The sequence below is a fragment of the Arachis ipaensis genome, chromosome B05 (assembly GCF_000816755.2).
Source record: "Arachis ipaensis cultivar K30076 chromosome B05, Araip1.1, whole genome shotgun sequence".
Lineage (NCBI taxonomy): Eukaryota > Viridiplantae > Streptophyta > Magnoliopsida > Fabales > Fabaceae > Arachis > Arachis ipaensis.
In genome coordinates, this window is record NC_029789.2 from 145,463,663 (window position 1) to 145,475,577 (window position 11,915).

The window sequence follows — 11,915 nt, forward strand, 5'->3', positions numbered from 1 at the left end:
AAAAAAAAAAAGGTCCAAGGATATTAAGAAGTGTTAGAAGTGAAGAGTGAAGAGGGAAGCCAACTTGGCGAACTTGCAATCTCAAAACTGTCTTCCCCAACCTGATTTCAGATTTCTAAACATGATATGAAATCCAAAGCCTCCTCCTTTTTCTTATTCTTAATTCATCTTCCAACCCCTTTTCGCTAATTCACATAATCTCTCTCTCTCTCTCTCTCTCTCCAATGGCTTCCATTCCCACCCTTTCCTCTTCTTGTATACCTTCAATCTCTCCTAATAATGTTTCAAACCCCACCACCAACAACAATAATCTACACTTCACATCTCTCTTCGGAACCAGAATCACCATTCATCGCCTCTCTCCAATCCCTCCATTCCCCTCGGTGAGTTGCAGCACCCGTGCCACCACTGCAACGGTGTCCTTTAGTCTTCCCACCACGTAATTCTTCTCAAACTCAATTTGGGTTTCTTTAATTTTCCTCAAATTCGCTTAAAGTTGATCACTTTTTCCCCCTTTTTTTTGTGTGCAGGAAACCCAAGGCGGATACAATTGACAAAATCCCACAGTGAGTTCATTGTTATTGTCTTTTATCACCAGTTTTAATTCAATGGATTTGAGTTTCCTTGCAATTTAGCTTAATCGTTTGGTTTTCTGTTATTTCTGTTATCATCATCAATTTGTTGTTGCCAGCTGCATAATTTAGCTAGTTTCTTCAGCTGAAGTAGTTTGTTAGTGTGTCACTACTTAGGAGCTTATACACATTATTGTATATACTTTCAGATTGTTTTTCTGAGGGCCTGTTTTGTTTGGTTTGGATTGATTTAGGTGGTCTGCGAGGTCTATAAAGTCTTTTGCTATGGCAGAATTGGAAGCCAGGAAGCTGAAGTATCCCAACACAGGAACCGAAGCGCTTCTCATGGGGATTTTGGTAGAAGGTTTGTTGTAATTGGATGCCTTTTGAAATTTCAGTAATATATAGCGATACCATGCTTGATTTGTGTTTTGCCATGAAGGCTGTGATTCATCCACTGGACTTGTGCAGTATCCATTGATTGAATGCATAATTGTGTCTTATAAATTTCAGTTGTAGCTTGCTTAATGCTACTGGCAGTGAACTTATCCGATTGCATTACCGTTTGCTTCATATGTTTCCTTTTTAGGAATTACTTGTATCGAAGTTATGTCTTAAGGTATTGGTTATTTTGTGCAAGAACCAAGTGCGAGGATGTTAGAATGATGTAGAGTTTTGTTGCAGTGTTTGAAACAAGAGCAATATGATATTCTTTGAATAAATAGAAATGCAATGGTAAAGTTTCATGGTTGTAGATCGTGGGAAGGTCAGGTCAGAAATTGGATTGGATACTAAATGAAATTTGATTTCCAACTTCAGTCTTAAACAGCAATCCTGAAGTGTGTGCTGTCTTAGCTCTGATCAGAAAGCAATGCCCTTCCATCTTGATTTCAAGTTGAATGAATCCATTTTCTAAATTTATAGCTGTGTGCCTTTCTTCTACTCATAAGCGCTACATAATTTTTTTTGTATTCTTTTAGGAACAAGTAAAGCTGCAAAATTCTTGAGAGCCAATGGAGTTTCTCTTTTCAAAGTACGGGAAGAAACAGTAGAGCTACTTGGGAAATCTGACCTGTATTTCTTTAGCCCTGAGCATCCTCCATTGACCGAACCAGCTCAGAAAGCCCTTGACTGGGCTGTGGATGAGAAATTGAAGTCAGGTATTATGGTTTCTGCCTATCAGTTCCATGCCAAAATTTGTTCAATAAATGAGTTAGACTTTGCACGAAATTTAAATGAAATATATTTTGGAAAGAAACTTTGAGTTGTCTTGTGCCCCATCTGAAAACGATTTTAAATGGTGATCTTGATCTTGCTTCCCTCATTATACCTTATTTACTTTTTGATGATCTCTTTTGTCACTGCTAAAGTTATGACATAAAATGTAGGTGATGGAGGCGAAATAACCGTGACTCATTTACTTCTTGGAGTTTGGGCCCAAGAAGGATCAGCAGGTCGCCAGATCTTGTCCACTTTAGGTTTCAATGATGAAAAAGCCAAAGAACTTGCCAAAGAAGTAAGCCTCAAGTTCTGTTGTTTTGGCTCCGCGGGATCCTCAGTATCGAATTAAACTAGATGGTTTTTCGTTTCTTGCAGATTAATGAAGATGTCGATTTGAGCTTTAAGAAGCAAGCTTGAGAAATTCCTTGAAAGTAGATTGATACCTTTTGATCCCTGGCATTGCAAGTTCCTTGAGAAAATTGACTGTACTCTCCCTTGTTACAAGTTCCTGCATTGATGTACTTGACATGTATGTCAAATACTGTTGTACACTAATTGGAGATGATGCTTTTTCTCATTCTTTTTTGTTTCAAGTTTTGAGGAGGTCAAAATTTTAAGTAGCTTTTTATGGCTTAATCTTAGTCTCACTGCTTTACGTTTCCTTGTAAGTTGTAACAACTTTTTGAATTTTAGTTCTATTTATACCTTTTTCCTTACATTGAAGCCATTCGTTCTCTCTTCTTATTATTATCATAAAATTATAATGTAATGGAACGTCAGACATTATTTTGATGGAGATAATAATAAATTAAAAAATTGTTGGCTGATGAGGTTTTTTAATTCAAGTTTACTTGACAAGGCAGAGAAATGGTAGAAGAATTGCTGAAAGTATGTTATGAAGTTAAAATCATGTTGGTTGTAATGTGGATGTGTTATTTTGGACTAAACCATCTGGATTATAATTTGCAACTTTTTCATCATTTTGTTTACAGTTCCAAGATTATATGATTTTGGCAAGAGTAATAGCCTAATAGGAGATAGTGGTTATGGAATTTCAACAGAAAACCAAAGTTGATGCTAAGACAAAATGACATGGGACTATGAGAGTATTCTATCCATTTCTCTCTTTCCACTCAAAGCTTTGAATGAGATTATCCTTAAAGATGCACGGATGAGTTCACATGACTGGTTAGTGGTAATGGTTTTAACTTAATTAAATGGTGAATGTTAGAGAATCAATATTTTTAATGGAAAAAAAATTGGAAGTTGGTTAATGTTAGCTCAAACACAGTAAAAACAAATGAAAATATGTTGGTCAGCTGATATTTTTGATGTTTTAATCTTTTTTATCCTAAGTAAGTAGTTCCTTTTTCAAATTGTATTGGCAATTCTCAAGTTGAATAATCCATTGCCTTAATCATCCACTTAAAGGCAAATAATTGGTTATAGGATGTTTTCCATTTCTAAGGTAGATTCAAACTTTCAACCTCCTTAAGATATCAAATAATAAAGAGTAAAATATCGTTTTTGTCCCAACGTTTGGAGTTATATCCTTAACGTTTATAAAAGTGATTCAATATTATCCTACTATCAATTATACTAACAAATCAGATTATATTTTTCAATTATTCTCACTTGGATGTGTTCAATTTTAATATTATACCCACTATTTGTGTTTAGATTCAATTATGTCCCTAGAAAAGTGAATTATGTAAGTGTTGTAAGAATTAGTTTCAACATTTGATGAGCTATTTTTCGGAGTAGATGATCAATTCTACACAGACATTTGTATTCTAACTTCAAGAAGAGATTTTTAAAACTCAAACTAAAGCGCTCATGATGTGTAATTGATGACAGGATAACATTGAATCACTTTTACAAACGTTAGGGATACAAATAGAACGATTTAAACGTTAGGGATACAAATAGGATTTACCCCAAACGTTGGAGACAAAAACGATACTTTACTCAACAATAAATTATCTATTGATAAGACAAATTTAATTCGATTAAACAATTTATCATTTTAAGTTGTGAGTTAAAACTTAACTTAAATAATTGAATTAAAGAGATTTCTATTAAAACCTCTTTAGAATTGGAGCCAAAGCTTTTATAGAAAAAAATGCAAAATTTAGTTTTCAATGTATTTATTAAGTATTTTCAAATTATTGTTTCACGTATATAAAAGAGTGGCTAAAATTTTTTATATATGAATATTTTTAGTGTGAAATACGAGAATATTTGATTATTTTAATATTTTACATTGCTATTTTGTAAAAAAAAAAATATTTTAATTATGAAAAGATAAAGGGCTTGTTTGGGTGTCATTTTCGTAAAAGATCTTTTATAAAACTAAAAATGATTTTATGTTTAGATATCTCATGTAAAAAGATTTTTTTATCTATCAATTATATGTTTGGATAAAATAAGATAAAAGTATTTTTTTATTCATTTATTATGTGAAAAACATCTTTTTTTTTTTAAAAAAAATCTTTTAAAAAAAATATAAATTGTAACTTCTCAAAAAAATATTTTTTTTTTTTATTTTTCTAGTACTTTTACTTTTACTATTAAAAATTTACTAAACACGCTAAAAAATTAAAAAAATTTATTTTATTAAAAAAAGATCTTTTTTATCAACTTAATGACACCCAAACCATATACCACATAGTGTAGATCATCTTTAAAGAATTCACCACTCATAAGTCATAATCCAATATATAAAAAAAATTTCAAAAAAAGTATGTAAATAAAATAAAATAAAAAATGGCAAAGAAATGTGATGCCGGTGTGGTTTACACTTCACAACACAGGTTCTGAGTGACGATGGTTGTGTGTGTTGATGTGAGTCTTCATATTCATAACACTCCCGCCAAACAAAAAAACGCAGAAACCCTAATTTCTTCAGGGTTTAAGCTCATTTCTTCAATTCTTCTTCCCTGAGCTGAAAACCGAGAATTGAGAAGAACAAACTGTACTTACCAACTTACATTTGAAATTTTCACATTCCAAAGATTTAATCTTTGAGCTAAACAAAATGAGCTTCGCGGCCTACAAGATGATGCACTGCCCAACCGGCATCGATAACTGTGCCTCCGGTTTCCTCACTCACTCACGCGCCGACTACGTTCCACGCGTCCCTCCTCTTCCCGCCGACGACCTGGACCCTGACTCAGACTGGCCCAACCCCGCCACCCGCCGCGACCTCGGCCCCATTCCCAACCTTATCCTCACTTCTGCCAATGTCCTCGAAGTCTATGCCGTCAGGGTCCACGAGGAATCTGCTAAGGGTCCTCCGGCTGCAGCTGAGTCCAGCCGTGGCGGCGTTTTCGACGGCGTCACCGGGGCCTCACTCGAGCTTGTTTGCCATTACAGGTTTTTCTGCTTCTTTTAAATTTGGTTGTGCCGGGAATTTAGAATTGAAATTCAGCAAAATGTACTCTTTGTTTAGCTTGACTCGGTTGATTATATGGATTAGATGGAATTTAGAATGTGAAATTGGAAGTAAAGTTTTGATTTTTGAATCCCCCAAACACAAAGTTACTGGTACAATGTGGTTTCAGCTATGGAAGTTTAGTCACTAGTTGGTAATAGTTGTAGGTGTACACAAGTGATGCTAATATATGAGTTTGATTAGTTTCAGCTTATTTCAGCTGTTGGTTTTACTGGCCTAGCTGAGTCGAGCTGTCTTGTTGGTGCTGGGATTTAGAATTTGAAGTTCAGAACGAAGTTATGGTTTTATTTTTTCTTTTTTCTTTTACTTTTTGACTATTGAAACTAATGAGTATACTGCGGACTGAGGTATGTTAAGTAAGCAGTAGTGCTTGGATTTATAATGAGTTAATGGAAAAATTGATTTTCTCTTATTTAACATTATATGGCTACATTGTGGCTTTTTACTTAACTATATTCTTTTATTGACTTCATTATTTTTTAGCCTCTTATATGTTGAATTGATTGCTAAAATGACATGAGCCGTGAATTTAGAGTGTTATACTTGGCATTTTCCCCCCAAAGTAATCAGCATATTGTGGTTGGCTAGTCTCTATTTGATATTACCTTATTGACAAGGGGATATGCCTTTAATCTGTTGAATTTACTGATGATTTGGTGTTTGGGCTTGTACTTGTGATTCAGGTTACATGGTAATGTTGAAGCCATGGGTGTGTTGAGCATTGGAGCTGGTGATGGTTCTAGAAGGAGGGATTCAATCATCTTAACTTTTAAAGATGCAAAGATTTCAGTTCTAGAGTATGATGATTCTATTCATGGACTTCGTACAAGGTGAGTGGTTGCTTCTATCTTTTGGTCTGTTAATTATTTGTTAGTAATGTATTTTTTTTTTTGGGAAAACGGCTTTGCACTTATATAGACTGAAAACTAGAAGGATCTTTAATGGGAGGTTGGGAGATGAAAGAAATCCTTGTAACGTGCACATGTTCAGCTGAAAAGTGTAATCCTGGCAAGCTTTATTTTCTGTTGGAGAGTTAAATTGCCAGATATTGTGGAGAGCTGACTCCTAAACCCTAAAGCCCTAAGTTGTCCTTCTAAGACATTGTGGAGTCCAATTTTGAGTATTTTTATTTTTATCCAACTTTTTTTTAAAAAATTATTTCTCTATCCACTAAGCTAGTCAAAATGGAGACTTCGCACACATTTAGTTTTGCTAGGATTCCACCTTTTAGTTGCAAAAAATATTAATGTTCCTTGGTGGCAATGAGGAACAACTAAGATATCCATCCAATGTAGTTGCTTCCATTGAGAATGAAGTTGAGGCTGGTCATAATCTTTTGTACTACTCATTGGTTATATGTGTGCTTAAGTGTTTCTGATTACAGAGAACTATACTATTACTAATATCTATGATTCTTCAAGAAATTTCTGCAATTCTCTTTCTCCTTCTCTTTGTCCCCTCACTGATGTCCCTTCTTTTATTGGGGTCTATCTGTCTATGTGACAACTTAAAAATAATGTTATTTGATGGCAAAGTGTTCTTTTATAGAACTTGTATTCACTTATGATCTCAGGTACTCTTTACTATATTTTGTATGCATGTCTGTTTTACTAGCCTAAAGGATGAGGCTTAACTATAATCTTTTCTTTGTTTTTAGTTCCTTGCATTGTTTTGAGGGTCCAGAATGGCTTCATTTGAAAAGAGGAAGAGAACAGTTTGCAAATGGTCCCCTGGTAAAGGTTGATCCTCAAGGCAGGTGTGGTGGGGTTCTTGTCTATGATTTGCAAATGATAATACTAAAGGCTACTCAGGTCTATTATCCTTCATACTTTTCAATTTAAAAAATCGTTGTAGTATCAATGTATCTTGTGAATTTCCCTTACTATCTGCTCATCTTTAAAAAAAAAAAAATTTGTGTTTAGAAAAAGAAAAAAAAAAACGAGAATCCTCCAAAAGATAGCACAAAGAACATTAATTAGAAAAACAATTAAACATGTGGCCTAAGCTGGCCAATCTCTTTACATGGATGACATGGGAGTTCTCTTTACATATATATCTGTTGCTAAAGTAACACAGAATCCACCTACATTCATGTGTAATAATTTTATTGCATTATGTAATTCAACTAATATCCCAAGTCTGATAGAATGCACTTTGAATATATACCATTTATTAAGTGTATTTTCTCATGGGAAATTTTCGATGTTAAGTATAATTTGGTGGACTTTTAATTTTCTTAATTGGTGTTTTATTGCTGTCAGGCTGGTTCTGGTTTAGTTGGAGACGATGATACCTTGGGTTCTGGAGGTGCAGTTGCTGCTCGTATCGAGTCATCTTATATGATAAATCTACGGGACTTGGATATGAGGCATGTAAAAGATTTTACATTTGTTCATGGTTAGTGTAAGAGTATCATTTATTTGTGTTTTCTAGCATTTCAAAAAATCTTAGTGCTTCTTATACAGATAGATTACCATTCTCACCTAGGTTTTAGTTGTAATGTTGTTTTCAAGAAAAATATGAGTTGACTGATTAAAATTTATAGGCATAATCAGAATGTCATAGATTCTGTCCGTTGCACACTTGCATACCTAAATTGGTGTTCAATTTATACATGTATTAAATCCAAGAATGGAGAAGATAGAAGAAGAAAAAGTGTGTCGGGGATCAAATCCAAATTAATGGTGATAGATTTGGTGTACAAAAGTAAAACACATATCAAGGTGTACAAATATCATTCTCCTTTTTCTATTATTCTATATCTCTGTCTCTGTTTGGTGGGGCTTTAAGCATGTCAATGTACCTAGTAATTTTTGGTTTGCTTGAGGGGACCTTTGTACAAATAGTTTACTTAAGTGTTTATTTGATAAATTTTTTTTTGAAAAGTAGGTTATAAAGTCATTTTCTATTTGGATATGTAATTATATATGTACTTCTTTTAAGTGTTTTAAAAAGTGTTGCTAAAAAAACTGTGGAAGTGTTTCTCAAACCGTTACTCATCTGAAATTTATTTAACTTTGTGTATAGGATATATTGAACCTGTTATGGTCATCCTGCATGAATGCGAGCTTACTTGGGCTGGGCGTCTCTCGTGGAAGCACCATACATGCATGATATCTGCACTTAGTATTAGCACAACTTTGAAGCAGCATCCACTCATTTGGTCAGCTGTTGTAAGTGCAATATAGATGCCTTGATGGCGCTTCAACATTTTACCATTTTGCTAGATTGTGACTCTAGAAATATCGAAGAATTTAATAGAATTTCTGTCCCATCCTTGAATATCTTAAGTTGAAGTGTTTTGAGGTATGGCTGGTTTACTTAACCTGGCCATTTGTGACTACTACTCATTTATATATATTTAGTCTTATCTATTTTTATTCTGCTAGTCATTGGTTTTGCTTACTATTGAATGGTAGACAAATGGAATGACACAAGAGTAGTCTATAGTGTATACTGTATTCAGTATATTGAATTATGCCATCTTTTTTCTCCACAACTTACTCCTTGAGTGTGATATTTCTTTTGTAAGTTGTTAAGCACAGTGAAATCCTTCTGTTTTATATATTTTTGAATGATATTTTGCTTGGAGATTCCAGAGTCCAGCATCTGTTTGTTTCTGCTGAATTTTCCTCCTTTTTTAAAGATATAATTATTTTCTTCAAATTGTGTTTTCACATGTCAGAATCTCCCCCATGATGCCTACAAGCTTCTAGCAGTGCCCTCACCAATAGGTGGTGTTCTTGTAATTGGAGCTAACACTATTCATTATCATAGTCAGGTAAGTGTATTGCTTTAACATAATCATACAATTGCTTCTCAACTTCTGTCAATTAGAAAGATATGTTAACTGAATTTTCAATCCTCCATTTTAAACAATATTTGCAATAATATAATTATATAGGTCATTTTTGCAGTCAGCTTCATGTGCATTGGCCTTGAATAGCTATGCTGTTTCACTTGATAGCAGGTGGAGATTTTTTTCCTTTGTCTTTTAATTGCCGTTAAAAGTTTATGGCTATCTATCCATCATCATATCTTCAGCACTGAGAGGTTTTAATTCTATTTCAGTCAGGAGATGCCAAGATCAACTTTCAATGTGGAGCTTGATGCTGCCAATGCAACTTGGCTGTCAAATGATGTGGCCTTGCTGTCAACAAAAACTGGCGAACTGCTATTGCTTGTGCTTGTTTATGATGGAAGGTTTGTCATTCTTTTTCCATCTCATTCATTCATGTTCTTGATGTTGTGGGTGATATTTTCGTTTAGTTGTTTGGCAGCTGGAGAATTTATATTAGGATTATGCTCCATATAGGGAAACATAATTATTTGGGAAAGGTGAATTTTCTTGCTAGTAGTATTCCAAATAACTATTGTCAACATTTCAAACCTTTCACTTTTATCCCACCCCGAAAAAAAAATCAAATCTTTCAATGTTCTTTTTTCCCTCCTCCCCCTGATAGGCCCATGTCACAAGGTAGAGGATAATCAATTTTAAGATTTCTGGATTTGACATAATGGATAGAGAAAGAGAGAGTTAATGTTGTTATTTGCTGCAATTGCCTTAGCTTGCATTGTACTTAAAATGACTGTCTGACTGATCACAGAACACAATTATGATTGAACCATGTATACTTAAACCAACAAATTCAATTCCAGGGTCGTGCAGAGACTTGATCTTTCCAAGTCAAAAGCTTCAGTTTTGTCATCTGTAAGTTTGGAAAACCTTGCATTTCGTGCTATTGCTGTTGCAAATTTGATTCTATACTTATCGGTTAGATTGAGTTTAACTTTTTGAATATCTTTAAGGGTATAACGACAATTGGAAATTCTCTGTTTTTTCTCGCGAGTCGATTGGGAGACAGTATGCTGGTGCAATTTTCTTGTGGATCTGGTGTTTCAATGTCATCGTCTAATAATCTAAAAGAGGAGGTGCACATTTAATATCTGGAACTTCTCTGCTACTTTCTTTCGATGCTGATTGTCAATTTTTTCAAGAGATTTCTGTTTAAACTAGGAACCCCCCCCCCTCCGGCTCCGCGGGAACAAAAAAAAAAAAAATCTTCAATGCATTTTTCAAGCAAAACTCGCTGTTGTAGTTTCTGTTACTGGTGTTATTATTATCATTATCTGTAAAATTCTCCTCAACATTGGTAGGTTGGTGATATTGAAGTAGATGCTCCTTCATCAAAGAGATTGCGAAGGTCACCTTCTGATGCTTTGCAAGATTTGGTTAGTGGCGAGGAGCTTTCATTGTATGGATCTGCACCAAATAGAACAGAATCAGCACAGGTAGTGTCTCATTTTGCTTTTGTACATAGAGTAAGGTGACAACAGGATATGGAGTAGCCATTAATGTCTTTTTCATTTTTTTTCTCATTAGAATTCTTTGGTGTATTGCACTTACTGAACTAGTTATATTTTGGCTGCAGAAAACATTCTCATTTGCAGTTAGGGATTCATTGATTAACGTTGGTCCTCTAAAAGATTTCTCATATGGTTTGAGGATAAATGCTGATGCAAATGCTACAGGGATTGCCAAACAGAGTAACTATGAATTGGTCAGTCTTTTTCCATGACTGGTCACTTTGTATGATTTCATGGGTTATTACTTTACGCACTTAATCCAAGCACTAATTACTTGCTAAGATTGGGCAAAAAGGAAAGGTGTGGGAGAAGAGGGAGTGAAGGAGGCCATTGTAGCAATTGATAGTGATTATGTATATTTGGCATAGATACATGTTTAATCCCTGAAAAATAGGATACTCCCTCTTCGAAAACCTAGCATAAATGACCCATACTTTTTCATTTTTTTTATATTTTATTTGTCTCTCTACCAGAAGGGTCATTTACAGTCATCTTGTCTAATATTAGCACTGTTTACGATTCAATAATTTTGTTTTGCATATCTTTATTTACCCAGGTGTGCTGTTCTGGTCATGGAAAGAATGGTTCTATCTGTGTTCTTCGGCAATCAATTCGCCCAGAAGTGATAACTGAGGTTTGTCTATTTTTTATATTATATCAGCTGGTTGTGTTTTTATTTTTCATTTGTTTACATGAAGTACCTCAAATCTTGCTGCCTGTGCCTGTGACATAACTTCAAAATTTATCAGTAAACCCATGTGCAGCCCACCTAGTTTTTCAGTTTGCTGAATGACCGATATCTAAAGATTCTCTAATCAAAGTTTCAAAAGGAGTGAAGTGATATGAAATGAACCCGTATTTTCGCTTCTTGTATCATTTCAGGTTGAACTTCCTGGTTGCAAAGGAATTTGGACTGTTTATCATAAGAGCTCACGGTCTCATAGTGCTGATTCCTCTAAGATGGCTAATGATGACGATGAATATCATGCATACCTGATTATAAGTTTGGAGGCTCGTACTATGGTAATCTTCTTAATAAGTGTTTTATGTTTTGGTAGGATAACCTATGATTTGTAACATGATTCCTCTCTCTCTCTCGGCTATCAATTTCATAATCATGTGTACTCTGCAGGACAACTGAGGGGTTAGGGCTTAGTGTAAAAACGTGTTAGGATTGCTTTTAAAAGTTTAAGAATGGTGCATGGCTTCATGAACAAGACTCTTGAGGATGCAAACCTAGTTTGTCATTCTTTTCTTGGAAACACTATTTACTTGCTGTCATGGTTTAAACTTTAACAGCT

The 11,915-nt window shown here is 34.5% G+C and overlaps 2 protein-coding genes across 3 annotated transcripts in view; both read left to right on the plus strand.

Annotated features, from left to right (window-relative positions):
* On the plus strand, window positions 29-2,509 carry LOC107644728 (ATP-dependent Clp protease ATP-binding subunit CLPT1, chloroplastic). Its single transcript, XM_016348656.2, has 6 exons — window positions 29-439; window positions 531-566; window positions 827-936; window positions 1,553-1,732; window positions 1,961-2,088; window positions 2,169-2,509. Exons 1-6 carry the CDS (start codon window positions 225-227, stop codon window positions 2,208-2,210), a joined length of 711 nt encoding a protein of 236 aa, XP_016204142.1. The 5' UTR covers window positions 29-224; the 3' UTR covers window positions 2,211-2,509.
* LOC107644729 (cleavage and polyadenylation specificity factor subunit 1) overlaps window positions 4,564-11,915 on the plus strand; it is a 13,678-nt gene continuing 6,326 nt past the window's right edge. Inside the window, exons 1-14 of one of the 2 annotated variants that reach the window (XM_016348657.2) lie at window positions 4,564-5,168; window positions 5,931-6,077; window positions 6,905-7,058; window positions 7,509-7,644; window positions 8,275-8,420; window positions 8,933-9,028; window positions 9,165-9,217; window positions 9,319-9,450; window positions 9,907-9,958; window positions 10,057-10,179; window positions 10,405-10,539; window positions 10,680-10,808; window positions 11,171-11,248; window positions 11,497-11,637. In XM_016348657.2, coding sequence (XP_016204143.1) covers window positions 4,831-5,168; window positions 5,931-6,077; window positions 6,905-7,058; window positions 7,509-7,644; window positions 8,275-8,420; window positions 8,933-9,028; window positions 9,165-9,217; window positions 9,319-9,450; window positions 9,907-9,958; window positions 10,057-10,179; window positions 10,405-10,539; window positions 10,680-10,808; window positions 11,171-11,248; window positions 11,497-11,637 — 1,860 coding nt within the window. In that variant the 5' untranslated portion in view covers window positions 4,564-4,830. Of the gene's footprint in view, window positions 5,169-5,930; window positions 6,078-6,904; window positions 7,059-7,505; window positions 7,645-8,274; window positions 8,421-8,932; window positions 9,029-9,164; window positions 9,218-9,318; window positions 9,451-9,906; window positions 9,959-10,056; window positions 10,180-10,404; window positions 10,540-10,679; window positions 10,809-11,170; window positions 11,249-11,496; window positions 11,638-11,915 lie in introns of those variants that run through there. The other variant, XM_021103180.1, reaches the window with a different exon arrangement.